Here is a 25,752-nt window from a genome sequence, read left to right as displayed (position 1 = left end):
TGGATCAGTCCTGTTAGTTACGATTCTTGACTGCTATTAGAGTGGGCAAGGTGGTATGACAGCTGACTCTTACCATAATAATACAGCAATTATTGCATGTATTTTCTATATGGCTAGTCGCCATGATTTTTAATACACCTGTCTAGAATATATACCCAGCGAATTTTTTTATGGAGATGTCATCTGTCACAGATTTCCTGGTGGGGTGTAAACAGTCTCAAGATTATGCATTTAAAATTAATTATGTCACATGCAGTATTGCAGTCAGTTTCTGTGGTGGATGTGAAGGAAAGGTGGTATTTTTGTATATATTTGTATTTCAGGGTGAGGATTGACCTATTTCTAAATTTATATAACATTTTTCTAATATAAGGATTGAATTACTTGCCCAAAGGTTTAGTGAAACAGCAGATACTTGCTTTGCTTTAGGAGAGTCTGACTAGATTTGACATTCAAGTATGTTCTTTGACATCTTTCTTGGGATGTATTCTACTGCATTGCTTCTGGGTTTTTGTTTTGTGGTTTTTTTCTTTCTGTACACTGGAACATACAGTATCTTCTTTCATCAGGTGATGAACATTATACACGAACAGTAATCTGGTGTTAAATGTGGCATGTTTATCATTGTTCCAGCTTTTTCACTTTCCCACTCTGTGTGTCTCTTGGTTAGATAATAAGAGAGTTTTGATTGAACTCTGTTTTTTTAATTTTATTTATTTTCTATATTTAATTACTATAATAGTCTCCTTCAGGAGATGGGCTAGTGGAACTGTTTCTCTGTGTCGTGGATTGCTCCAGAGAGCAGTATGTGTCTATGGCTAATGAAAGCTTCTGCTCAACAGAGGTTTTGACTTGGGTGATGTCAAGGGACAGCACCTTTCTGATGGAAGGCAGTTCTGAAATACTTGTTAATCTTTTGCTTTCAACTATAGATTTAATAACTTAGTTGTTTTAAACTATTTTATGTTTGTTTCTTCAAGTTTGCTTTTGTAAAGAGCATCTAACAACAAGACAGTATTTGTGTGCTTTGTCCTTCAGTAGTATGAATCTTATGGTAATTCAGGAACCACAAATACCTGCCTTGGAAAGACATCTCCAATAGTTGTACATGGCGTATCTGTGGTCTATAAATAATTCTTTCCTTTTTTGAGCCAGATGAGACACTGGGATAGATTAAAGCTGGCAATTGAAAGTATAACAGAGAAAGCCATGAAAACAATACTTGGAAAAGATGTGAGTGAATGTAATTTAATAATAGCTACACAGCAAAGGTTTCAGCATGGATTCTTTTCTAATTCTGAGAAAGTCACTCAATGTTGCTTGCAACTCTGACTGGGATTGTTCCGTCCTGCGCTTGCTGTGTCCACATGACTCTCCTGTTCCTGTTCTTCCATCCACAAAACCCTAACTGACTGCATTTATAGAATGAGAGGTATGATTCCAGTTCTGCTGCTCAAAATCTTTCTGCAGTGTTCTTTCACTGCTGAATCAGCTCTGAAGCAGCTGTTGAGGCTTTATTTTTCTTCCAGAAGCGTAACAGAAATAAATGCATAATGTTCGGGGGGTTTTTTTACTGCAGTTTTTCTTTCCTGAATTTCTGCCTTTTTTATTTTGTGAGATGTGGAAAAACTAGGATGTTTCTGTAAGCTTATTGCTTTGAGAATTATGAGAGCTGAATTGTGATACTGAGATGTTGCTTCAAAAGTGTGCTATTTTAAAGGTTTGAGGACCACTCAGGATGGTAATCTTAAATTATGTACATATTGTCGTATGTTTACATTAGCTTTAACTGATGTAGAATAAGTCTCTTTAAAACATAAGTAAAGGTAAGTGCTGTTTATGGGTTCAGGATGTTGTAACTAAAAATAACATTTGATATTCATGTATTATTAATTCTTTAAAATGCACCTGGTGAGGTCATTTGCAAAAGTGCTTTTGGCCTACTTTTGCTGCTGTTGATTTGATTGCAAAGAATTAGGCCAATACTTAGTACTTGTGAAAATTCCTGTCCTAAATTTACTTGGGTTTATCTCAGCCTCACACTGTTGATAGATCTTTTTGGAGTAGACCAAAGTAAGCAGCATTGTGTGCTCCAGAGGAAAGCTGGGAGCAAACACAGTTCTGAGGCTGTCCTATGGCATGAGGAGAGCAAAATGTATTGAACCTGGAGCACTTGGATCATGATAACTCAGAACATCGATTTTAGCTGCAATCTTAGCTTAGTTAGCATAATACGGATTTTTATGCCTGCTTTAATGTTGTGATTGCTCTTGTACCTAGTAGCCTTAAGTTCCACAGGTAATCTAAAGTATCAGTTGCCTTAGAGGGACCCAGTCACTGCTGCTGGCAGCTAGAATATGAGAGTCAGTTCAGGACTGACTGTGACTTCAGGACAATATGACAGACAGTCAGGTGCATTTTCACACCTTCCTGGAAGAGTAAGTGGGTTATTGTTGAAGGGCAGCTACAGTTTTTTGTTCTGTTTTGTTTTTCCTCCTGAATTTGAAGAGAATTTTATAAGAGGAGCACAATGTAGTAGCTGGAGCAGGCAGCTATTTTCACGGATGAGTTGGGGTCACGTTTGTTATTCACATACGCTTTCATGTTCAAATCTGGAAGTCTGAAGGTAAAAAGTTAAATCACTGGGAAACACCAAAAAAAATGATAAAACACTTTGGAGAGAGGACACTGCCTTCTTCAGGGCTGGTAACAAAAGCCTTTTCTTCAGCCCATGTAGTAAATTAATTTGAAGGAATAAGGGAAAATTCAAAAGACAGATTTTGGAAGCAGACTGACAATATGCTTTAGGTGCTTTCTGTCAGATTTAGCCCACCTGTCTCTTGCCCTGGTTTTAAGGACCTCTGGGTAGGTGGCTGAATCACATTCCGCTCATTTGAATTCTGGAGAAGTGCCCATCTTTCTCTTTTTTTTATTCCAAAAGGACAAATGACATTACCCTAGAAGATCTTAAGTACTTAATTGGTGGCATGAGTCTACACCTAGATTACGTCAATGTTACCAAGTGGAGCAGTGCAGTAAAAGTGGACCTGTGCAGTCAATGCAGGACCCAACATCTACACCAGGATAGGACTAGTCAGGAATGGCTCTACTCTGGTGCTGTGGACTCAATGCTTTGAGCGCTGGAGGCACTGTTGGAGCACATTTCATCCAAAAGGGGTTCAGTTTCCGTTCTCCAAGACTGCCCAGCATTGCAAACCTAAATGTGGCAAGAGGAGGGGACTGGGAGATTTGCAGTGAAAGTGCTGCTCTGTCCTAAAATGCTAATGTAGCCACACCTTAACTTCATTTAGGCTCTGCACCAAAAACATGATTCAAAACATCATTCTAATTCTCTGGCTTCTTTTTGTGTTGCTGTGAGATCTCCTTTTTTTTTTTTTTTCAGTTACCTGACACTTCTAGGGCATCACCACCATTGTGCTTGTGTGTTCGAACAGGCAAAGAGCATTGCATAACTTAAATCCGATGTGTCCTGGAGATACAATCAGGAGGTACTGATGACAGCAACTTTTAATGCTTTTTGCTGCAAATTTGAGCTTGTTTCTTGCCATGATCTCTGCCAGTTTTTAGCAAAATGCCGGGTAGTCACTAATGAAAGCCAAGTGATAAAGTGCTCATTTTGAACATGGAGCCGTGAAGAAGACAGGCTGTTATCTGAGCGAGCAGCGTGCCAAAAAAATAAAACACTTGCTGCATGGTACTTCCAAGGGGGTGTCTGAAAGATGAGTTTGCCAGAAGCACATTTCTGTTCTTGTTGTGCATATTTGACCTCTGCTTGTTAGTAGATAGAGATGTTATCATTAAACTATTGTACTAAATACAGGTTAAAACTAAGCAGGAAAGTTAGTTACTCCACAGTTAAAAACCTGCATGATGTGAGATAAATCTACATGTGTTAAAAGTGCTATTCTTTAATGAAATGCCACACAAGTTTATCTTCTGGATAGTAAGTGACTCTGCCTTCTCCAAAACACATTATTGTTAATCTCAGCAGTAATTTCAGTCTAAAACCCATGCATTAGTCCAAATTCAGACCTTGCTGTCACAGTGCTGTGCTGTTCTGGGTTTTTTTGGCCCTCCATGGCATTGTGCTTGCTGGCTTTGTGCTTGTCTGATGGTTCATGGAAATAACTGCCAGGCTGAGTCACCAGTGAAGAGCCTCAGCAGAGCCTGCTTCCTCATCTGTCTTTTGGAGGCTGGGGCAGTTTCACTGCTGTTGCTGAGCAAAGATCTGCTCTGGGGGTAACTGAGTATTTCTAACATGAAGAGAGACCTCCTTTCAGGTGAAAAGAGGGCATGTTGTTTGAAAGGTTGTAGCAAACTATACTGCCAGAGAGGCACTGCTGGTTGGAAAAAGTCTTTGTTTGGAAATTGGATGCTTCAGATTACAGCATTAGGGAGAGAGGTTTTCTTGTAGCATAGTGTTGTCTTAAATATAGCACCTGGGTTTATTTGTTTGGGTGGGTTTTTGTTTGTTTGTTCGTGGTTTTTGCTTTTTTTTTTAAAGGTAAATGAATTCTTTAAAATACATGAAATATCTTACTAGGTATCTGAAAATGCTGCTTCTCACAGAAAAGTTTTTTAAGCCTCTTCAAGAAAAAACTGAGTGGCAAACTTCAATAATAGCTGTTCCCAGTTCAGGACTGTTCTTGACAGCTCAAGTGAGGAGATTGTGAAGTAGTGCCTCCCTGTTTTGGCAATGAAATTTCTCTTCTTGTTGTGGAAACTTCCGGACCTTCCTCAGCGGTGGTTCTTGTAACTCTTCCTAGTGTGCAGATTCCTTGCCCAAGACAATAAAATGTGAAGTGATGCACAACTTAGAAATCTCCACCACCACCTCAGGTTTCGAAGGCAGCACCGTTTTGTTATGCCCTCTCTTTGATTTTTTTTTTTTTGTGCAGTTACCATGACAACTCTTGCCCACACTGGAAATACTTTATTGGGAGTTTCTGATATGGCTTTTATTTGCATATGCTGCAAACAGCTGTTAATTAATTACTCTTGTAGTCACTGACTGAGACAACTGATGTAACAATAGTTACAACTTTCTGATTCCAGGTAAGAGTCATCATGCACAGCTCTATGCAGCTGAGTTTCCATGCTCACTGCTTTTATGTATTGCTCTTTTAGACAGAGAGATTCCTTTTCTTCCTGATGACCTGAAGCTATGCTCACTCCTTTAAATTATCAGCGAACTGGGAAAAAGAGAGATTTTTTTTTGATTGCTCACCATCCTTTTTGTGAGACATTTTATTAAAAGCTTTCTTTTTATTTTGATGCTCTTTCAGTCCATTTTATGTAGTTATTTTTTATACTGTGTGTGTTAATTATTTTTAAAATTAATTTAAATCTTTAAAAATATGCTTGATACTGTACTTTGTCCTCTGAATAAAAAGTGAAGAATAAAGCATGCATTCAGGATCCAAAATTTGTGTTGTTCCTGTTTGAGACTTAAATTTATCTTAAATCTCGCTTAATTGTTGAATTAATTTCTGATAATGTACAGTAATGCAGTCAGCTTATATTACCAAAGGCTTTATTATGTTTCATGCTGCAGGATGTCAGTAAGAGAGGTCACCTGATAACTTGGCTTTTTGATTTTCTTTTCCCTTTTAGGAATTCCATGGGATGCAGGTTGTGCTAGTGGACTGTATTTGGGTAAAGGATGAGTTCTGTGTTTTTCTGAGGAGTCTTCCAACGCATCTTTTAAATTACCTTCTGATGGTGTTCTAAGTGAGCTCCTGTGAAACAGATATTGGATCATGACTGAGGAAAAAAGCTTTGGCGTATCCCAGAAAATGTTGTCTCCTTCAAGAAGTACTAGCAGCTGCTCCTCCAAGCAGGGAAGTCGACAGGTAATGCAAAGTTTTTAACCAAACTGAAAATTGGCTGTTACTTTTTCTCTTGTTTAGCTCTGTTTTCCTGTTACTTGCTTGTTTTATTTCATCATGTCTTTGTTTTCCTTTCTCTCTCTTTTTTTTTTTTTTTTGTTGTTGGTAGCAGCATTTTGTTTTGAATCAAACACAGTAAACACAGATTACTGAATAGCAGTCACTTGTAAAACTGGACTGCTAACAGTGAATTTTAAGTTCTATCGTGTTGTATGTATGGTGTCTTTATAGTGAAATACTGCTGCTGTAATGGCCTGGTCTCAAGTGTAGTGATCCTGAAATCCCAAATCTTCCCTTTAAGATACCTGTAAGATACTTTTGTGGTGGAATATTGTGCAACTGCTGTGCTTGTTTCAAGTTTTCAGGGAAAGGTATGTGTTCATGAGTGAAAGAGAACGCATTTTCTGAAACTTGACATAGGGCCCTTTGACAATTGAAAAGTGCCTGTGAATGCCCGTGCGTGTGCCGTAGAACTGTAGTCACGAAAATAAGTGTTTGCATAATATGATGCACGTGGGTGCCTAATGCAAAGAGTGCTTTGTTTTCTGCAGAGACGATGCTATTCTTTAAACCTTATGGTTTTAAAAGAAATGTCTATGAGTGTTTGCACCTGACAAGTGAAACTGCTGAAGACAGCTTTTGTTTGTGGGTAAGAAACACTGACCTGCAACCACGCTGAGAATTAAGCTTAAATGCACTTGATCAATGCTTCGAAATCATGAGCAACATGCTTGACATAAACTTTCATTTGTACAAATGCTGGCTTGGTGGAGCTCTTAGAGCTGCCTCAGGTTGAAATTTTAATTGGAATGGAGCATCTCAATCCCCCAAAGCTTTGGAGATTTCAGCTGTGTTTTAGAATAGCCCCTCCTTTTCCTAGACTTCTGGCCTTGTATGTACGGGTCAGAATGAGGCAGACAAATCTCTGAACAATTTACGCCTTTTGAAGTGCTGTGCTTGTAAGAAATGCTGTGTGTTTCTAGTATACTATCCAAAGAAATCCTGCTTTCAGGATGTCTTTTTTGTTTTCCTGCAACAGTATTTTTTTTTATTCTTGGTATGACGTTACCTTTAAAAGGAGTCATTTAAAACGTTTGGTATTGTCTATTCCCACAGTTCATGTCTATCACATGTTATCACACAGTATTTAAAGAAGATACACATGAGCATGATTAAATCCACCAGTTTTTTACACAACTAGTGTAAGCAACCATACTTATGTAGAAGCAAATTCTGCAAGAACCTCATTTATTGCCACTTAACATGATCAAATCTATTGGCTAGCTCAGGCTTTTCATGCTATTATTAGCAGGTCCCATTTATTAGCCATTTTGTTCTCACCTGCTCTCTCTGGAGGAAAGGAGTAATTCAGTGAGATTTAACGTGGTCTTGTCAATCCCTGATTTTTCTGTCTTTATCATTGTACAAAAATGCAAGGTGCACCTGACCAAGGTGAGAGATGCAACATGATGTTCTGTTTGTATTCCTGGTACATCTGATACTCATTATAGTCAGGCAGATGGTAAATTGCCTCATGCCTATCAGGTCAAGATAAATGGAGGTATAAAAGTAGGTTGTTTACCAACGTGTATTGAAGGGTGATACAGTTGGTATTTCTTTGTGATAATATGGGGCATTGTGATAAATATCTTTATCGTGGACATGACATCTTTTCATGGACAGTCATTGCAGTATCACCTAAGCAACAATATACTTCTGCATCTGGGGAACCTACATGGATTTGACTGATTGTCCATGTTTTCAGGGGGTGGTGATGACAGAAGCAAGCCCGCAGAGGTTGGGGAGTTTGTGACTTGCTATATGCTGGGAAATGATCGTTAAGCAGGCCTAAAAGCTCTGCTCGCTTGCTTTTTCTATATAGCCTGAAAATTTACAAACACATTTTTCATAAGTTACATGTGCTTTTTAAAGTTCCACTGGTCTTACTGATACTTTTATTTTTAATTAGGGACTTCGAATATTTATAAAGAATTCCTTAATACTTTCTCGATTTCCTTCTTTACCAAGTGCATGAACTTCCTAGCTTGCTTATCCTGTAACTTTGCATCTGCTGAAGTGATCTAGAGGTCTTCCTTCAAAGTAATGAAATTTAGAAAATAAAAATAAATAAGTTTCTTTCAGCGTTGTCAGTGTTTATGTGCATAGCTGTGTGTTGCTGTTCCCTCCTTAATTCCCTGATGGTTTTGGTGTTTTTCACGTAGCTGGTTTTTTTTTTTTTCACATTGACGTTGTCTTGCAGCTTACAGACCAAACTTTTTTCTGGCGAAAACAAAGATTTAAATACCCTGTGCAGCATGCACTCTGGATATTTACTTGAAGATAAGTCCCATGCATCATTTTCCCTTACTTTTTTCAATTTATTTGTTAATTATAGTTTATGATGGTAGCAAGTCTCAGTGAATGTTTTGTTAGATGTTCTCTTCTGTGCTTCATGTGGAAATGTGGACCTTTATGTCTAACAGATGCAGAACTGCCAGACTTACTAGCCTGCACACAGCAGTGCTTTAGGTGAGGAATGGCTATCTTTTCCCTGTCCCTGTTTCCCAAAAGACTCTGATATTGCTATAAAGATCTTTACTTTTCTAGATAGACCTCTCTTTAGTGGTGTAAACTGTATAGGTATAGCATACATTATGAAATGTTGGTCTGCACAGTGAGGATGTTGATCTTTCTTGTGTCCTGTCCATTTGCTCCTCCCTTCCCACAGAGGATTTTTTTGTCACACCTGATCAAGTAGTTTTGTTTATATCATTAATTGCTACTTTTCTCACCAGCCTCTTGTGTTGATAAATTGGAGCTTCTCAGTCTGTCACTGCTAATACCTACCTACTCAGCTGACAAGACTGGAAATCAGTGATGCCACGATCTGAGTTATTTCACTTGCCCTTTTCATCTGCAAGTTAGTTTAAATAGCATTTTAAAGAGAGCATTTTAGGTGTTCTATTAAGAAACAGCAACAATGTGAAATTCCATAAATCTGTTAAAAATACCGTAATCTAAAAAGTACCGCAGTTTGGTTTCTTGTGGGGGTTTTTGTTTTTGGAAAAGCCTTGACAGAAGAGTACAATGTAACACTGTTACTGATACTTATTTATTAATAGTATCATGAAAGTTTAAATAATTTTGCCATATGCTGTGCAGGTTGGGAATTGAAGTGCTATGGTTCTGATATTCTTTCCTTCATCTACCAGCTCCATGAAGGTCTTCTTCCTCCTCCTTCAAGCAGTTGTGTCTCTCTCGGGGACCTTGAGAGCTAGGCTTGTTTGCAGGTTAATGATCTGCCTGCCACGTGCTTTTCTCCATGCTGCTGATCTGACACAGCAGTTCTTTTAATCTGATTAACTAAAAGGAAATTCTGAAAGGAGCTGGACAGTTCATTTTCTTCTCCCCCTCCCCGCAGAACAGTGGGATCTGAGTTTTGAGTCTCTCTGATTTCCTAGGCGCAGCCTATTTCAGGTACATACTAGCACCAAATAATAAGCAGCTGTCAGAGACTTGGATGTGGAACCTCCAGAGTACAAGGCTGTTGTGCCCACCAAAATTTAGTTATTGCTCCTCACAGAGCAACATGTGTTAGTGGTGTAGAACATAAACAGAGTCCCGTGATGTAGAAGGCCCACTGTGCCGAAAGAGTTGACTCAAGGAGGGCCGCAGGATTCAGAGAGACCTACTAGCTCATTCCTTTGCTAAACTTGGTGCCCTTTTTCTGCCAGATGCAACACATTTGCAGTGCGAACTGAAGATGCTAACAGTTAATCTTGTTCCACTAATTGCACCTTCACCTTGAAGCCCCACAGCAGGTTGGAGGCTACTGCCACATCCCACCTCTCTGCTTTTCTCTGCCCCTCTCCTTTAGTCGTGGAAAGGGATCTCTTCCATGAAGCCACAACTCTGACTGTGTTTTCTAAGGAGGAAGAATGGGTGTTCATCAAGTTTAAATTGACCTGTGATCAGAAGAAGATATGTTTTGTGGTAGTTAAGTCTAGTATGTTAACTAACTTTTAAAATAGATTCAGTAGGGAAAAGCTTTATGTCAGAAGTGCTGCTTAAAAAACCCTCATGTTCTAAAAAAGAAAAATAATTTCTGCCAATTTTGTGAACCGTAACAAAAGCTTGAGCTGCAGCTGATGCCAACCGTTATACTCCAGAGCAGGTCTCTATTTTTGGCACTTTAGCATATCTGGTACAGTTGACTGCATTTTACACTGGAAGAAAGTCTGACACCATCATCTGTTCCGTTCAGGTAGCTCTAAGTGCAGGCATGGGTCTGAGAGCCATTCAAACGCATTACTTCGTTCTTTCTCCTGAAATAAGTAGCTTTGAGAGAGCTGTATGGTACAGAATATTGCAGAAAATGAGGAGGCTTTTATTTTATTAAATAAATTAACTATAGTTATCTAATGTCAGACTTATCTCTGAAGACCAAAGCGTATGTTTGGTTTTTTTTTTCTCAGCCACAGAACAGGTATAAGCCAAGTAGCAACTACAGGGTGAATTTCCAGTACTGTTCTGAAATTAGCACCTCTGGACCTGAGAAAAGTAAAGTGTATGCTCCTCCCTGAGCTTTAAGTGACATTTCTGCCTGGGCAGCAAATAAGGTGTTGATAATTTTGTGCAGATATTGATACAAAATCTTTCATATTCTGATAACGTTAAGACGCTACCAGTCTGGACATCACAGTTATGCTAAGAACTGTTAATACCATTCATCTGGAAGTTTTGGGTTTGTTGTTTGTTTGTTTGTTTTTTGAGGGTTTGGAGGTTTTTAATTTAGCACTGTGATTTGAGGTATCTCTTTCAGTTCCCCATTGTGAGATAAGAATCAGCAAAACGGAGCATAATCTGAGTGCTTTCAGTAGCTCTCAGGAAGCCCTGCATCTCTATTTTGCTCCTCTGCTATTTCAGGCAGATGAGAATAGTTGATAACCGACCAGCCTGATTAATTTGCCTTCATTTTAGAGAGTAAGCAGTTTTTCTTCTGCAGCTGCTCCCAGCAATAGCCAGCTGATGCTTTTTCCTCATGAAACAAGGTGTCAGATCTCTTCTAAAATAAAATACTGACCAAGATCTCCTGGGGTCTGGGTCAAGGGCAAACAGATCCTAAACCAGTCACAGCAGCAGTGTTTTGAAAAATTTGGGAATTTTGTGGCTCAGGTGGGAAAGGTTTGGACTCTTTTGGACAGAGGTGTGGGGAAGAGGACCAAAGGACTAGATGCTGTTACTGCAGCATTGTACCTTGCACGTATCCATCAGCTCCCCAAACTGTTAATTCTCTGAGCTACTCCTTGCCTTTCCTTGGATAACTTAGTTGATTAGATAGTCTTGTGTTTTTTAAAAGGATCCGTTTCTAATTCAACCAAGCTACCTTTATAAAAGGCTTGCAACTGAAGTGTGAGGTTTCCAGGGCAGAAACAGGAGTAGGAGACTTGCCTTCACCACCTGAGATTTGGCAGGCTATTGGGCCTGCTTGATGGGAAGAAGTGTTCCCAGTTCAGTTTTTCTTCCCATTTTCACACTTCTTAATGGTGAAGGCATGTTCTTAGCCACCTCACTGACCTGAAGAAAAGTGAGAAATGTGGCTCTCCTGCAGGAACATGGGAGACACCTTGTGTCTGGGCTGCAGGAGAGGCCTTGATGAAATCAGACTCGTAATGCGGGCCGGGATGTGCTCTGTATTTCAGTGTTTGACCAAAACTATTGACACCCTGTGTATTCCATGTGGGTGTAACTGGCTATTTGTCCGCTGCTTCCTTTCTCTTCACCTCATATGCCCAATGTAGCATGGGCCTGTCTCGCTTCAGGAGTGCCTTACTTTCTAAGCTTATCCTCACAGAAGGATGAATTTGGATTCTTTGTTTTCCTATCACTTTCCTTGGTAGTGCTCTAAATTTCTGTTTCTCTCATGCAACCAAACCACCCTGTCAACCATATACTGTGTTTAAGCTTAACCAAAGTCTGTGAGAACTTGATCCAAAGTTCAAGAAAATTGTTCCATTAGGTATAACACTAGAATATTTAAAAGGATCTACTGTTCTCTAGTCTTGATTACTATCAGATTAATTCTCCGAGGGAAAGTTATGTGTTTGGGTACCGCAGCCTAACATATTTCAGCAAAGGCAAGGGGGAAATAGCTTGCTTGGTAATCAGGCAAAACAGCTTTTAAGCTCTTTTGGCTAATTGCAAGAAAGAAAAACATAAGCTCCACATTTTTCTTAATCTTGCAGATGTTCCTTTTCTTAATTAGAATTATCTCTCACTAGTTCCATCAAGTTTCTTTTTCTAAAATGTTTAACTTCATCCAATTGGAATCATCCCCAATTTGGAATTAGCTAATATCAGGATAATTTTTTTTACTGGCTCTTTAAGTAGATAATATTTTCTGAGGAGATGAGATTTTATCCACATTTGGACATTTAAGCAGCAGTAAGTTCAGCTGTTAAAGTACAGCATTCCATTATATTTGATTGTATTTAAAGAGGCTGCTCTCTGTCATCATAACAGTTCCAATCCTTGTGATTTATAAGAGTTAATAAATAATCTTTAGCAGGATAAAGAAATCCAAGACCACTACAGAAAGTATTTAGTGGCCCAATATTTACATTTGTGGCAAAAGAGCTGGTGGAACATGATTTCTCTTTGGCTTTCAAGGTTTTAGTCTGGAATGATCTGTCAAAACAAGAAGGGAAAATGTAGTCCTTAGTTGTGAAGACTTAGAGCTGCCTTTTTACTTGAGTAACAGTCGAACTGCAGCTAGCAAGCTCTAGCTTACTGTCCTTGCTTGGGCACAGGCTGGCTCTCTACTTCATTCTCTGCCAGTTTCACCCTGTGAAAGACGAGTGCTGCTGGTCTCCAGCAGCAGAGCGTTACACTGCTGCAGCTGGTATTAGGCTGATGTGCTGGACACAGCCCAGGAGGACTTCTGCTCTCCTTTCAACCCACTAACTCGTGATATCCGTGAATAACTTCTCTGTTCCCTGATATGATATTATAGTAATTTATCCCAAAGCAGGAAAGGACTCATCATTATTGAGAATTTTGAGTGAGTCCCAAAGTACTAAAAATAATGAATACGGAGCATAAGTTCTGGTTTTCAACAGGAAAAATATTATTTCATGATCATTGGTTAGAAATAACAGTATTTAAGTAGTTTTCAAAATATCCCTCAGACTGGAGGGAGTAAAGAAAGTATTTGTTGAAAAACTGACAAGGATAAAACCCAAACCTGTAGTGGCACAGAATGTGTGCCATGATAACACTTTCAGTTAGGACAGCTGTGGTCTTGACTTGCCTTCAGGTACTAGGGAATGTCTTTGGGTGGTCTGTAAGATGTTGAATGACAGCAGCTGCTCAGCATCCACATTTGTACTGCTTGCAGCCAGTTGCGTGGTGGGTGCTGGCAGAGTGAACTCAAGCCAGGGGAGCAGAGCAGCTTTGCAGTTCCGTACAGGGCAGTGCAAGGAAAATAGTAACAAAATAGTGGAGTGCCACCAGTAATATTGTAGAACAAAGAGATGACATTCCTTAAGCTGTTTAATGAATGCCTTTTCAAAGATGGTTGCCATTATGCTGCCTTATGCAAGTAACAAACATAATCACTGATGTAACTTTTTTCTAGGTTTCTAGGGGTGACTTATAAGGATTCTGGAGATGAGTAAATGAGTACAGCCAGCCCTTCTGCTGATTTTTGTTTTAAAGTTTTTGAGTCAATCAAGTTCTTTTGGGGAATACTTCCCTATGTGTCTTACAGGAAGGATCACAAGTACTTACCTACCTTGTATAGATCTGTTTTCCCTGAAGTGTTCCATGCTAGTCCCTTTTCGTCATTAAATTCTATATATTGAAGTATTCTTTGTCTTTTTCAAATATATGAGGATGGTACTAGCATGTGCCATTTCCTGTCAGTTGTTGATAACTCTAGATCTGGAAGCTGTCACTTATTAATTCATGAGATTTCTGATCAGAAATCTTGAAACTCATGTTGTATTGTCATTAGCAGTCACTCTATAAATAAGAACTGTAAAAACATTGTGAGTTTTATTTTCTTCTCTATTATGTTGCTGCAGGTCTTTGGTTTCTGATGGCAAAAAACAAGACATCGTCTTTTAATTAGAGATGTATCTGATGAAGCACTGGTTTTATTTACCTGGTACTCTGCCACTGTGTTATGTTCCTCACAGTACTTGAGTTACTTCCCTGGCTTTTTTGTTTTTTAATTTTACTGTATTTTTAATTTAGGGAAGCTGCAGTTCACACAAAACACAAACCCTAGTGTTACTGAATATGGGCAAAGGAGTTTTTTATAAAAGGTCTTAATTTTCAGTGTGTTTTATTTCTGCTTCATAACCTGCAAAACATCCTTTTAGCATAGGCTGGTTTTACCTGTGATGGCAGAAGGTGTTTTATGCAAAACTGTGACTAGGCTGTGGCTATACGCTCTATGTATGTATGTATGTAAGAAAAATATACGTATAGAAGTCTGGTAAGTATATACATTCAATGAGGGATAGTGTCATAAAAATAGTGTTTTGTTTAGTTTGTATGGTTCCTATAAAAATAAAAAAGAATCTTGTCTCTTGGAAGATAACAAAATACAAAGACAGATCTAAGGTTAGAATTTAACATCATTTGAGTTTTGTTTGGTTTTTTTTACTTATAGCCTTCTTCCTCTTGAATCTCTTAACATTTCTGTTCTTTGGAAGAAGTGAGATCTACAGTTGGATTTTCTGTTTAAGCAGGACAGCTGGGAAATTGTAGAAGGACTCCGTGGAGCAATGAATTGTACCCAGGAGCCACAAAAGCAGGAGGGCTGCTTGCTGAAAAAGAGGAAATGGCCTTTGAAGGGCTGGCACAAGGTAGGAAAGGAATGCCTTGAAAGCCTGATGCCATGTGAGTGGGACTTGCTTGGTGTGGTTTTATGGCAAAAAAGATTACTTAAGAGCAGAGAAAGCGTTCTCCAAAGAAATGTGGTGGTGTGTTTTCATTTGGGTTTTTTTTTGAGGGGTGTTCGGTTGTTCGTTTGTTTTTAATTCTCTGCATTTACTGTTACAGAGGTACTTTTTTCTGGACAGAGGGATTTTGAAGTATTCTAAATGCCAAGCAGATGTAAGTGATCTGAAACTCTTTAAGGAAATTATTTGGTAACAAGACTCTTTTATCCAAAATAATGATAATTCTATATTGTTGGCAATGGGAAATAGAGTTTCAGCAGTTATAAACAGTAGGCTGAAAGGGAGTGGGGGGAGGAAATGATGGTTTCAGCAGGTAATATCTATCCTTTTGCTTTATTCTGGAGTAATTGTATTCTTTTTACTTTTTTGCAGATAGAGAGAGGGAAGCTTCACGGCTGTATTGATGTTGGACTTTCTGTCATGTCTGTAAAGAAATCAACAAAATGTATAGATTTGGATACAGAAGAGCAAATATACCATCTGAAGGTAGGTCTTCAAGATGGTTATAACATTAGCTGTGTATGGTGGAGACCCTTTTTTTTTTTTAGTAGTGGGAGATCTGTTAGTTGTACTAACAACTTTCTAGTCTCAGCAGACTGATGACTTGAGAGGCCTTATTGTACTGTTCCAGAGTCTGTAACCCTCTTCTGTATAGAAACTTCAAAGATGCCTCGTATTTAGCAGCACTCTTTTCACCCGGCCATTCCTTCAGCAAAGAGCATGCACTTGTTGCAGAAGTGCTTTTATTTTCAGTAGTTGTATATTGTTCTATTACTTACCTATAGGGAGTATGTTCCACAGCCAGTGTCTAGATTTTTCTGTCCTTGTGGAATAAATTGTTTTAAAATACACCACCAAAATCAAATTCCTCTTTGTGGTTAAAACCTTAAAAAAAAAAAAAAATTGTGGTTAAACCTTAAAAGTAACAATGAAGAAGTGACAAATTAATTTTGGTTTGTTCCACCCCTGTCCCCCCCATCTAGAAGTTGCTAAGTATTGTGTTCTGCATTGGAAGTCATAACTATACTAACTGAAGTTTCTCTTTTTCTTGAGTTTATCCTGTGATTAATTTTTTGTCATGCTTAAGTTCAATCAGCATGCATTTTATTAGGAGCATCATTAGAAAAGCTTTCCTGATATTTTGCCAGTGAAGGTCAGCCAGGCTAGCTGTCTAATGAAAACAAAACATCTTATTTTTTCTTGCTGCTTTTGGATATGAATGTTTTACAACCTGAAATTTTGTGTAGGTGAAATCTCAGGAGCTGTTTGATGAATGGGTAGCAAAACTTCGTCATCACAGAATGTACCGCCAGAACGAAATCTCCATGTTTCCTCATGATGTCAATAATCTTTTCTTCCCTGTGTCAACTACTGTGGACTCTGTCCCTGATTTCTGTGATTCTGCTCCGGGTAGAAAGGTAATAGTTATGACTTATAAATAATGAGCTTTCGTCAGAGATTAAATTAGTGTGATTTGTGTTTATTAAGTAAAGAGAATAATGGAAGTTTGTGGTGGGGTTTAAGTTATCTAAAATGTCAAGAGGAAAATGATATTATTTGTTGATTTACTCCCAAGCAGTTTTCTCTATGATGTTGTTAAATTTTTTTAATATTGTCTCATTGTTTTAATGCAGTAAATTATATTTTCATGATGACTCTTAAAACTGCATTTTGAGTTAGAATCTTCATAATTTTTAGGACATATATCAGTCTCGTATCAGATGTGCTGGTGAATATTAGTCTGAAGAGCACTCAGCAAGATTTTTTTTTCCCTTTATCATTTTTTCATTTATCCTTTAGCTAATAAAACCTCTCCGCTTTTACATTAATGAATCTGACTGTGCTTACCTGAGGAGTATATAGGAATTATACAAGAACCATCACGTGTTGCCACTATTTATATTTCTAACTGAGGTAGAAGCATTATTCAGACCAATCCAAGGACCATGCTGTAGGTGGGTATGGGGTCTGGATGGGTCCAGTCAGCAGTGTACTTCTCTTTAGGTAAAGTCTGTGACTGTTTCACAAATGACCTGACAAATGCTCTGTCCAAGACCATAACTGACCTCTGATGCATTCTTATGGAAGCATGACTGTGTTCTGTGCCGGAACACAACCTTTGTGCCTTGAGCAGTCTGCACATTGACCAGATGATGTCACCTAGAGAAGCTCTTCTTTTCCAGTTTACAACCAGTAATCTCTTTTGAAAATAATGTCTTTTTAGCAAAACTGTGTTTCTTAACTGTAAGTAAAATAGCTCTCTGTTTCTGTCAACTCCAAAGTGTCTCCTAAACCTTTTTGTTATCTCTGTCTGAGGTTTTCTTTTCCCTGGCTATATTGCTCTATGATCCCAGTGGGCTTGTTCCCGAGTACCTGCAGTTCATCACTTTGGCAGGACTATCCTGTGACTGACTATGAGTTTTATCAAACAAAAACCATGTGCCTCAACAGCTTTTTGCTAGTGTCTGAGAGGGGGTGGATCTGTGGGAGTGGGCAGCTGGAAGAACAGTGACTCACCCTGCTGCTCATTACAGCCTCATTAGCTGTTCTGCAGAGGTGTCTGTGCCATGGTGCCAGCACCTCTGTGACTTTGACAGCCTGCTCTTCTGAGGCTGTGTCTGCAAGGAAACGGTCAACCTCCTGTGACTGTTTAGTTCTTTTCTCCTGAAAGACAGTGGGCATAGAAGGGGAGAAGAATATCAAGGGCAGATGTGGAGCACTCCAAAGCCCATGATATCTCTATGCCTATGCTCTCAAAAAAAAAAAAAAAAAAAAATCCCTGTGATCAAGGGCAGATGTGGAGCACCCCAAAGCCCATGATATCTCTATGCCTATGCCCTAAAAAAAAAAAAAAAAAAAAAAATCCATGTGACCATCTACCGTCTAAAATGTATGCTCACTGTTCACTGTCAGGAAACTAGCCGTTCTCCTTTGGCATGAAAGGCTTCAATTCACTTCTAATTTATTAATCCAGATTTGCACTGCAAAGAAGCCCTACTTATTTTCATGTGAAAAATAGAAGGGGATCGTTCTTAAGCTGCAGTTAATCACCTTAGCTCTGCTGAAGCTTGATGGAAGATTGCCAATTTATTCCAGCCCTAGCTAGATAATAGTTGATATCAATCCAGCAGTTAAGTTATCTGGAAAAAAATGTATCAAGTGAACTTTGCATTGCATTTTATTTGCCTTTACAAAGACCTGATTGGTTTTTACATCTGGTTTTTTTGTTGTTGTTGTTGCTGTGAGGTATATGTATGTATCTACATACATTTATGTGGAACGCCTAAGTTCTAAAGCTTAGCTGTGATAATCAAAAGCAAAACTGTGAACTGGAGCTACACAGACTCTCTCTTGCCTGTTTCTTAGCAATGCCTACTTCCTTCTTCCCTCCTGCTCATGCCTTTCACATATATGAGTTTTGGAAAAGTTGTTTTCCGAAGAGATAAATGTGGGATTTGTTCACAAAATGCCCATGCAAATATTCATCTTTAAGTTAAGTTTACTTGTGCTTTTAAAGGTGCTGGGATTATTTGGGTGCGCATATGTAAATGCCTAAAGCTCATACAGCTTTTTGTAGGAATACAACAGCTAAACTATACAATTGATTTAAAAGTAAGTGTGCTTATTGATGCTTACTACTATTGCATACTGACTATATAAATTGACACAGTGCATCTACACATTGACACAGTATATCTACACTGAGTTGTAGATGATATTTACTATTAGTAAAAAAACTAGTGCTACTTGAGTTCCGATATAAGGTGAGGAGGCAATAGAGTTTGTAAATTATATGCTTCAGAGAACAGCCAAACAATTTAGTCAGCTTTTCTCATAACCAGTAATGTGGTCATGTAATGGCACTTAAGATGAAACATTTTAAAACAGGTTTTATACAAGATGTTGACAAAGCATGCAACTTCCTGACATAGATATTATTAAAAATGGAAGATTCAGTAAGATCTGAAAATAATTAGGTATTCGAATGACTATTATTTGTAGGCATGCTAGAGAAGAAAACAGCGTTATAGGCCACAACCAACTGGCCACAGTATTGGGTAGAAATTCCTTCCCATTGGAAAATACTTAATTGTACTGCTCAATCAGCTCTTACACAGAATATCCAGCATCTCCTGAAGCATCTGATAGAGAGCTCTACTGAAAATAAGTTTGAAAATGGTTACTGAGACATTGTGAAAGTTTAGTTATTTACCCAGATGAGGTGTATGGTCACGTATGTATTAAGGCCTTTCAAGCCAAATCCATGCTAAACTCATACAAACTGGAGTAAAATTTTAAAATAACATCTAGTAGATGTTTCATTCTTCGCTTTTTGACAAATAGCTATTTGAAAAATAGCTTTAACAAATATGTGCATGTTACATTTAAGTTACTTTTAAGGCTTCTTTGGGGAGTGTGGAGAAGGAACATAATGTCCAACTTCAGTCCCGTTCAGATATGGCGCTTAAAATCTATTAAGCGAATTAATTTATGTAGAACTTTGCCTTTAGTCAAAATTTAGCAATTTTTATGGTAACTTTAATATTTCTACTGCTTGTGGACAGCAGTTAGTTTAGATATCTTAACGTTATGCCCAGTGAATGTACTTCAAGTCTAGTTCATGCTCTTTTTTCCTCCATGTTATTGATACCTTCAGTCCTTGTCTCTGATTATGTCACAATTTGTGCATACAACTTTAAAATATCATTTGTTAATAACTCACTTGTCTTTTGGAACAGGCAGGCAGCTTGACCAAACAGAATTCATTGTCAGCTGGGGGTAGTTTGTCATTTTCCTTTTCAAGTAATGAGTCCAGGATTTCATCTTGGCTACAGTCTTCTGAAGACATAGAAAAGTGCTCAAGAGGTAATGATATTTGAAGGAAGTTGAAACTAGCCTAATATTTCCCCTGGTTTTTCTTTTCGACGAGAGCAGGACAGTGTAAGTAGTCATTACAGTTAGAGTTTTGTCTGACACTGGAGGGAGGAAAGGTGTGGTGGCTGATTAACTGGCTACTCATTTTTAAAAGAACTAGTGATTTTGGATGTGAGGGTATCAATTGTGAGCGCCTCTTCAAGAAACCTATATATTTGAGTACGTTTTCTTATATATATAAACATTTCCTTCAGTAGTAAGACTGAAACTTTCTTAGCCTGGGTATCCAAAAAAGGGAAGCACCCAAAACCCTGTAATTTTAAAACCCACTAAATCTTTGTACTTCAAAGCCACTTTCTGCTTTCTTGCTTTCCAAAGAGCGTGAAGATCTTTCTCGTTGCTAGCGTCTGTGAGCTACTTGGTGAAGTTCTACTTACCAGTGACCTTCAGCTTTAGTATATAGGAGCCTCATCTCTAGCTCTGAATGTACAATTCAGTCTTGACGCCTATGGCATTGTTGCCCTCACCATGAGGATCTCTGATTAGTCCCAAACTGCAGTAATTGTCATGTTATTCTCATTTTTCTGCAACCAACTAGGACAAAATATTGTGATCGTTATACATGCCATATAGATGTGTTTCAGTATTTTGAATTTGAACTTGAAGATAGAGGGATACAGATTTTATCCAGTTGTCTAATAATGTGCTTTTAGTCAGTTAATAACTTAAACTAGCTACAATCAAAATAAGACTAATCCATAGAGAAAAAGCTTCTAGTGTGGGCATCTACTGTGAGCTTCTACTTTAGGGCATCTGAAAATATTCTCTTGTTCAAAACAGACCTCTCCAACTGTCACGCTTATTTACTGGAAATGAACCAGCTGTTACAGAGCATGGATGTTCTTCACAGGACATATTCAGCGCCTGCTATAAATGCTATGCAGGTTTGTCACTTAAACAGGAAAAAAAGTATTCCCTTGCAATTCCCCAAACCAACCCCAAATCCTAAAGGATCAAGGAATTTCTTTGTAGCTCTGCTAATTTTATTTTTGTCCCATGTGTTGTTAAAAGGTTGGATCTTTTGAAAGCCCGAAGAAGGAAAAGAGAACACACAGGAGGTGGCGATCCAGAGTTGTTGGGAAAGAGTCTAAAGGAATGTTACAGGTAACTTCAGTCATTTAAGTGCCCTTCTTTCTCCAAATCTTAGTTATTGATCACTTCTTGGTGTGACCAGTTTAGGAAATGTGAATCCTTTCTAATCAGCGTACTGTGCTAGCTCATTTTAAGTGGTATTTTACCAGACAAAAAACAAATATGTTGTCATTGATATGTTGCCATTGATATCTGCAATATGATCTGTGCTGTTACCTTCAGGAGAGTGGCCATGCTTTTTACCCATGTTTTCAATCTGCCTCCAGTTTGGGTCGTTGTGATGATGGGATTTTTTATCAGTACAGATTTTTGCAAATTTTCCATATGGTTTTGTGCACATTTACATCCAGAGGCCATGTGATTAGATACTTATAAGTGGAGGAGAAAAGTATAGCATATGCTGCAGCTCTCTAATGGGCTTGTTTCTTGGAGTTTTGCCGAATCTGCAATTATGATATCCTGGGCAAAGCTACATGTATGGTTTCATTTGTCAGGTGTCATCCACTCCAAGCCTATGGGTAATTGATTGTAGTTTTTCCATTTTTTTTTGGTGTCTCCAACATGTAACCCAGGTGGGTACAATAAGACAAAATTTTCTTTACAGTTAGTGAAAACATCACAAATGGCTATCCTCCTTACAGGTGCCTTCAGTATTTTCTGCCCCTATGAGACTGCATGCTTCCAATCCGAACTTATCTACAATAGATTTTGTAGAGGAGAAAAATTACTCTGATGGCTCTGAAACATCATCAGAATTTACTAAAATGCAAGAGGACTTATTTCACATTGCACACAAAGGTAAATGAAATTGTCTTCCATATATGGTTTTATATCATCACAATTTAAATAATGATGTGACTTCTGAGAATGCTTCCTGTTTAATGTTAAGAAAAAGCAGGAAATGCCCTCCCTTCCTATAATTCCCTTGAGGAATTGCAAATGTTGAGATCAAGTCATTTGAAAAACATGGCTCAATCGTCACAATTCTTAATGTTTGATTTACTAAAGGACAGACCTTTGTTTCATGTGGGAAAAACCTAGATTGTATTTTTCTTGACAAATGGTAAAAGTCCTAAAATCAGTTGCTATAAATGCAACAGCAAATTATATTCTTCTGTGTTTGCACGCATTTGTGTGTTTATGAGCACACATATCTTTGTATATTCAGTGTGCTTCACTGTATTTCAGAGTCAACACTTATTGGTTGCGAGAGTTGCTATGGTAGTAACCTATTTTTAGTAGATGCAGAAGAGTAAAATCATGTAAAGCAGCCAGAGGGGCAGCTTGACTAGAAATATTTCTTCTCTCAAAACAATTTTTCATTAGCAATGTTTTGCTCCATCACCTTCACACCAGAAACATTTTTATTGTTTAAGTGATCTAGTTGAGGAAGGCACTTAAGCATTTGTATCTGAAAGACTTTTGGTAGTATAGGCTTTGTCCCCTTCTGCACAAGATAATTGTTGATGTTACCATAAGCATTCTTTGCTTGTTTTTCCCCTCTGGTGCTGATGTATCTTGATTCCGTTACGTAAGGAATGCATCCAAGTAGTAAACTTGAGTCAATTAGTCAAATCTTTTCCAGAAAGAGAAGTGGGGATGGGCTGCAGTTGGAAAGGTTGTTAAGCTGGGCAAAGAAATCACCTACTGAAAATAATCTTAATTGAAATGTCCGTGTTGGAAATTTTGTTTAGACTGACCCATGCATTTGAGGGGACAATTGACTTGGTACTACTTAATACAGTATCATCTTAGTAAGAGTACAGAGACTATTTTTCCAGAGTTGCTTTATACCACACCTCTTCTAAAAAAGGGTAGTGGAGAAAACTTTTGCTCTAGCTTTTGATCCAAATAAAAAAAAAAAGTATCGTTAGTAGTTTAATACATAATAATTCTTGAAAATTTCAATTAGTATACAACCTATTAAATGACATTTAAGGTCACTGAGACTTCTGGTCATGTCACCCACATGTGAAAGGCCAACAAAATATATCATAGTGGACACATCTTCCTCCTCACCCCCTGTGATGCTGGTAAAGGTTTCTTCGAATAGGTTAAAGTACGAGAACTAGCTTTGGTAATAGTTTGCAGTGTTGAAATACACATTAAGATTTTCTTAAGAGTAAATTTAGGTTACATCAAATACTCAGTGATTTAGGTTAACTAGCAGTGGATAATTAGAAGAGAGAGGTATCAAAGATTTCGTGTTCTTTGCCCTTTCCGTGCATCCATGCTCAGATTTCATATCTCCATTTCCCTCAGAATGTATATATTTGTGTATTAGCAGTTCTCACAACTGTAACAAGGTTTGATTAGGCCATTAGAAGTCCTCTGATTCTCCAGTTAGATGAATGTTGAAATCCTTCATAAATAAATGTTACTCAAATTTGTTTGATTAAACAAAAGATTAAATGTGTTAAAAGTAAAGAAAATAAGGAAAGTGCATTTCTCCTTTAAAAATCTAGTGGTTTTAAAATTGCATCATCTGTTTGCGATTGTGCGATTTAAATGTTTTAGGCTGGTGATGCTGGCTCAGGAAGTAGTAGAAGTAGCAGTGTAACGTGCACAACATTCAGGATCTGACCCCTTGAGTCACTAAATCGTCTAACAAGCTGAAATTTCTCTGTCCCCAAAAGAGATAACAAAACTCAACACCACAGTTTGGTTGCTTGTGGGGAAACTACTAACCCTATAGCTGTGGCACAGTATGTGTTACAGCAGCCTTTAGCAGCTTTTTAAATTTTTTTTTCAATTTCATTTTTTTTCTTCCCTCTCTTCTTTCCCTCTGGAATTCTTAAAGGAATGTGGAATAGATTCATGACCATCTGAAGATTCAAGCTAATTGGGGAACAAAAGCAAGTGAAGAGCAGATGTGGTTAGTTAGCTTTGTTGCCATCTGTCACAAATAATTAGAGTAATTTTGACTGTGGCTAATATAGTCAACACAGTAGCATTCACCATAAACATTTCTCCTACTAAAAAAAAAAATAATTCTACTCTATAACCTGATTAATATTACTTGTTTTTAGTAACCCACCCTGGATGTCTCAACCTAAATTCTTCTTTCTGTCGCCATAAATGATAATTCATTGAAGTTTTATATAACTGGTATGTATACAGTTGGTAGCTCTTTTTAACTGTTACTTTTTACGAAATGGTTCTAGTTTACTTCACCTTGAGGTCAGCTTTCAGCACCATATCTACAGAGAGAGAAAAGCTGAAGCAGATGCTGGAGCATGATGCATCCTCATCTCCATCTGCACAAATAGTGGGCTTGAAGAATGCCTTAACATCTGTAAGTGACATGCTGAATTCAGTTCAGCAAACTTTGTTGTCATCAGATACTACTTCTACATTTTATGGTAGTTAATTTATGTTTATTTAGTGTCTGTTCTGTGCTAGATTTTTCAGGTTCAGTCATAGTAAGTTATTATATATGGTGTTTTTCAAAGACTTTTTCCTAAATGTTAAAGGTAAGGTGAAATCACTGAAGTTTGATTTAGATACATTCTGTATCATTTGATGTTAAGAATCTGAGGGCTGCTTTGTGACAATGAGTCTACTCGCTCTCAAAATATACACTGTCTAATGCCTCAGTTCTGGTAGGTTGTGGCTTTCCGTTTTCTAAACAGCACTGAAGTATTCTATTCAGTTGTATGACTTGGTATAAAATAAAGGAGAGAGTGGCTGAAAACACTCAGCTAGCCTTCTCATATCCTAGAGCTTCACCATGCTGCACCAAGACACTGCAAAGCAAACTGAAGTACAACTGGTTTGTATCGACTTCCAACCATGATTTTCTGTTAGTTGTCTAAAAGCAGCAATGGAACTGATAGGGCAGAGTTCTAAACAGCAGAATATTGTGCTCTTTAAAAAGGTGGGGTTTTGTGGTTGGTGGTGTTTTGTGGTTGGTGTGCTTTTTTGTAATTAGTTGTGACCAGAACTTTCATGTTCGCATGTGTTAACCAAACAGTGTTCTGACTTCAGAGCAATGAGGGCCGTTGTTACCATGGTCTTACTAATGTCAAACTCCTAATCAGAGGGTGAGGAGACCCTGCCTTGATAAATGTGATATAGATCATGTTGGAATTATTTCAATATGAAAACTTACCCTTGCTTTACAAAGGCTGGGTATGTCTGTAGTTTTTTAAGCATGTAATATTCTTCTTTGAGTAGACATTTAGAGGCTGTGAGCTCTTCATACTATTTAGAGAAAGCTGAAACCTGTTGCATAATAACTACACTCACTCACTTGCACTTTGCTTTTGGCTTTCAGATGTTGTACTTCTGATATTTGAATAGGGGACTTTTATTTTTCCTGTGTTATATGCCTGCCATTTTATATTAAAAAAATCTGTTTTAGGATTTCTGAACTCAGTGAACACTCAACTTAGTATGAACTTTTGTTTTCTGAGGAATGAAATTGGGTTGTTCATCCTCTCAATGTCTTTAAATTTAAAGTCATGCTTTTAGGTCTTATCTGATACTTAATAAGGCTTTTGTAGCCTACCCAGAAGTCATCTGTGAATCTTGGTGGTTTCAGCAGGGGTTAACACCTGTGAGAGCTATTCTTAACCTGCAGGTCTGTAAAGGCATGATGCCAACACAAATTTTCTGACCCTGTACAGCAGAGATCCTATAAGACAAAGGAATAAGCTTGCTTTGAAGATATATGGAAGCACAGATATGATAAACTTGACGTATTGCTAGGACTTTCTTTCAAGAGAGTCCTGTGTTCATGACTTTGACTTCATGTTTGTTGTTGTTCATTTCGGTTTGTTCTCTGTAAATGAGGAACCAAAAATCAAACTCACAAGTTGAAAGCTGTCTAACACAAGTCTGTTTTG

General features: G+C 38.0%; 1 protein-coding gene across 4 annotated transcripts in view; it reads left to right on the top strand.

Annotated features, from left to right (window-relative positions):
• The first annotated feature begins 5,780 nt into the window (after positions 1 to 5,780).
• Positions 5,781 to 25,752, top strand: part of OSBPL3 (oxysterol binding protein-like 3) — a 44,147-nt gene continuing 24,175 nt past the window's right edge. For 2 of the 4 annotated variants that reach the window (XM_010135376.1, XM_010135374.1), the window contains exons 1-10: positions 5,781 to 5,873; positions 14,666 to 14,782; positions 14,979 to 15,032; positions 15,251 to 15,364; positions 16,126 to 16,296; positions 19,618 to 19,744; positions 20,594 to 20,697; positions 20,825 to 20,917; positions 21,547 to 21,703; positions 24,070 to 24,200. In XM_010135376.1, coding sequence (XP_010133678.1) covers positions 5,781 to 5,873; positions 14,666 to 14,782; positions 14,979 to 15,032; positions 15,251 to 15,364; positions 16,126 to 16,296; positions 19,618 to 19,744; positions 20,594 to 20,697; positions 20,825 to 20,917; positions 21,547 to 21,703; positions 24,070 to 24,200 — 1,161 coding nt within the window. The remainder of the gene's footprint in view (positions 5,874 to 14,665; positions 14,783 to 14,978; positions 15,033 to 15,250; positions 15,365 to 16,125; positions 16,297 to 19,617; positions 19,745 to 20,593; positions 20,698 to 20,824; positions 20,918 to 21,546; positions 21,704 to 24,069; positions 24,201 to 25,752) is intronic. The other 2 variants (XM_010135377.1, XM_010135375.1) reach the window with 1 other exon arrangement.

This window comes from Buceros rhinoceros, unplaced genomic scaffold (assembly GCF_000710305.1).
Source record: "Buceros rhinoceros silvestris isolate BGI_N320 unplaced genomic scaffold, ASM71030v1 scaffold4384, whole genome shotgun sequence".
Lineage (NCBI taxonomy): Eukaryota > Metazoa > Chordata > Aves > Bucerotiformes > Bucerotidae > Buceros > Buceros rhinoceros.
The sequence above is the reverse complement of the archived record's forward strand: the minus strand, read 5'-3'. Positions and strand labels throughout refer to the sequence as shown.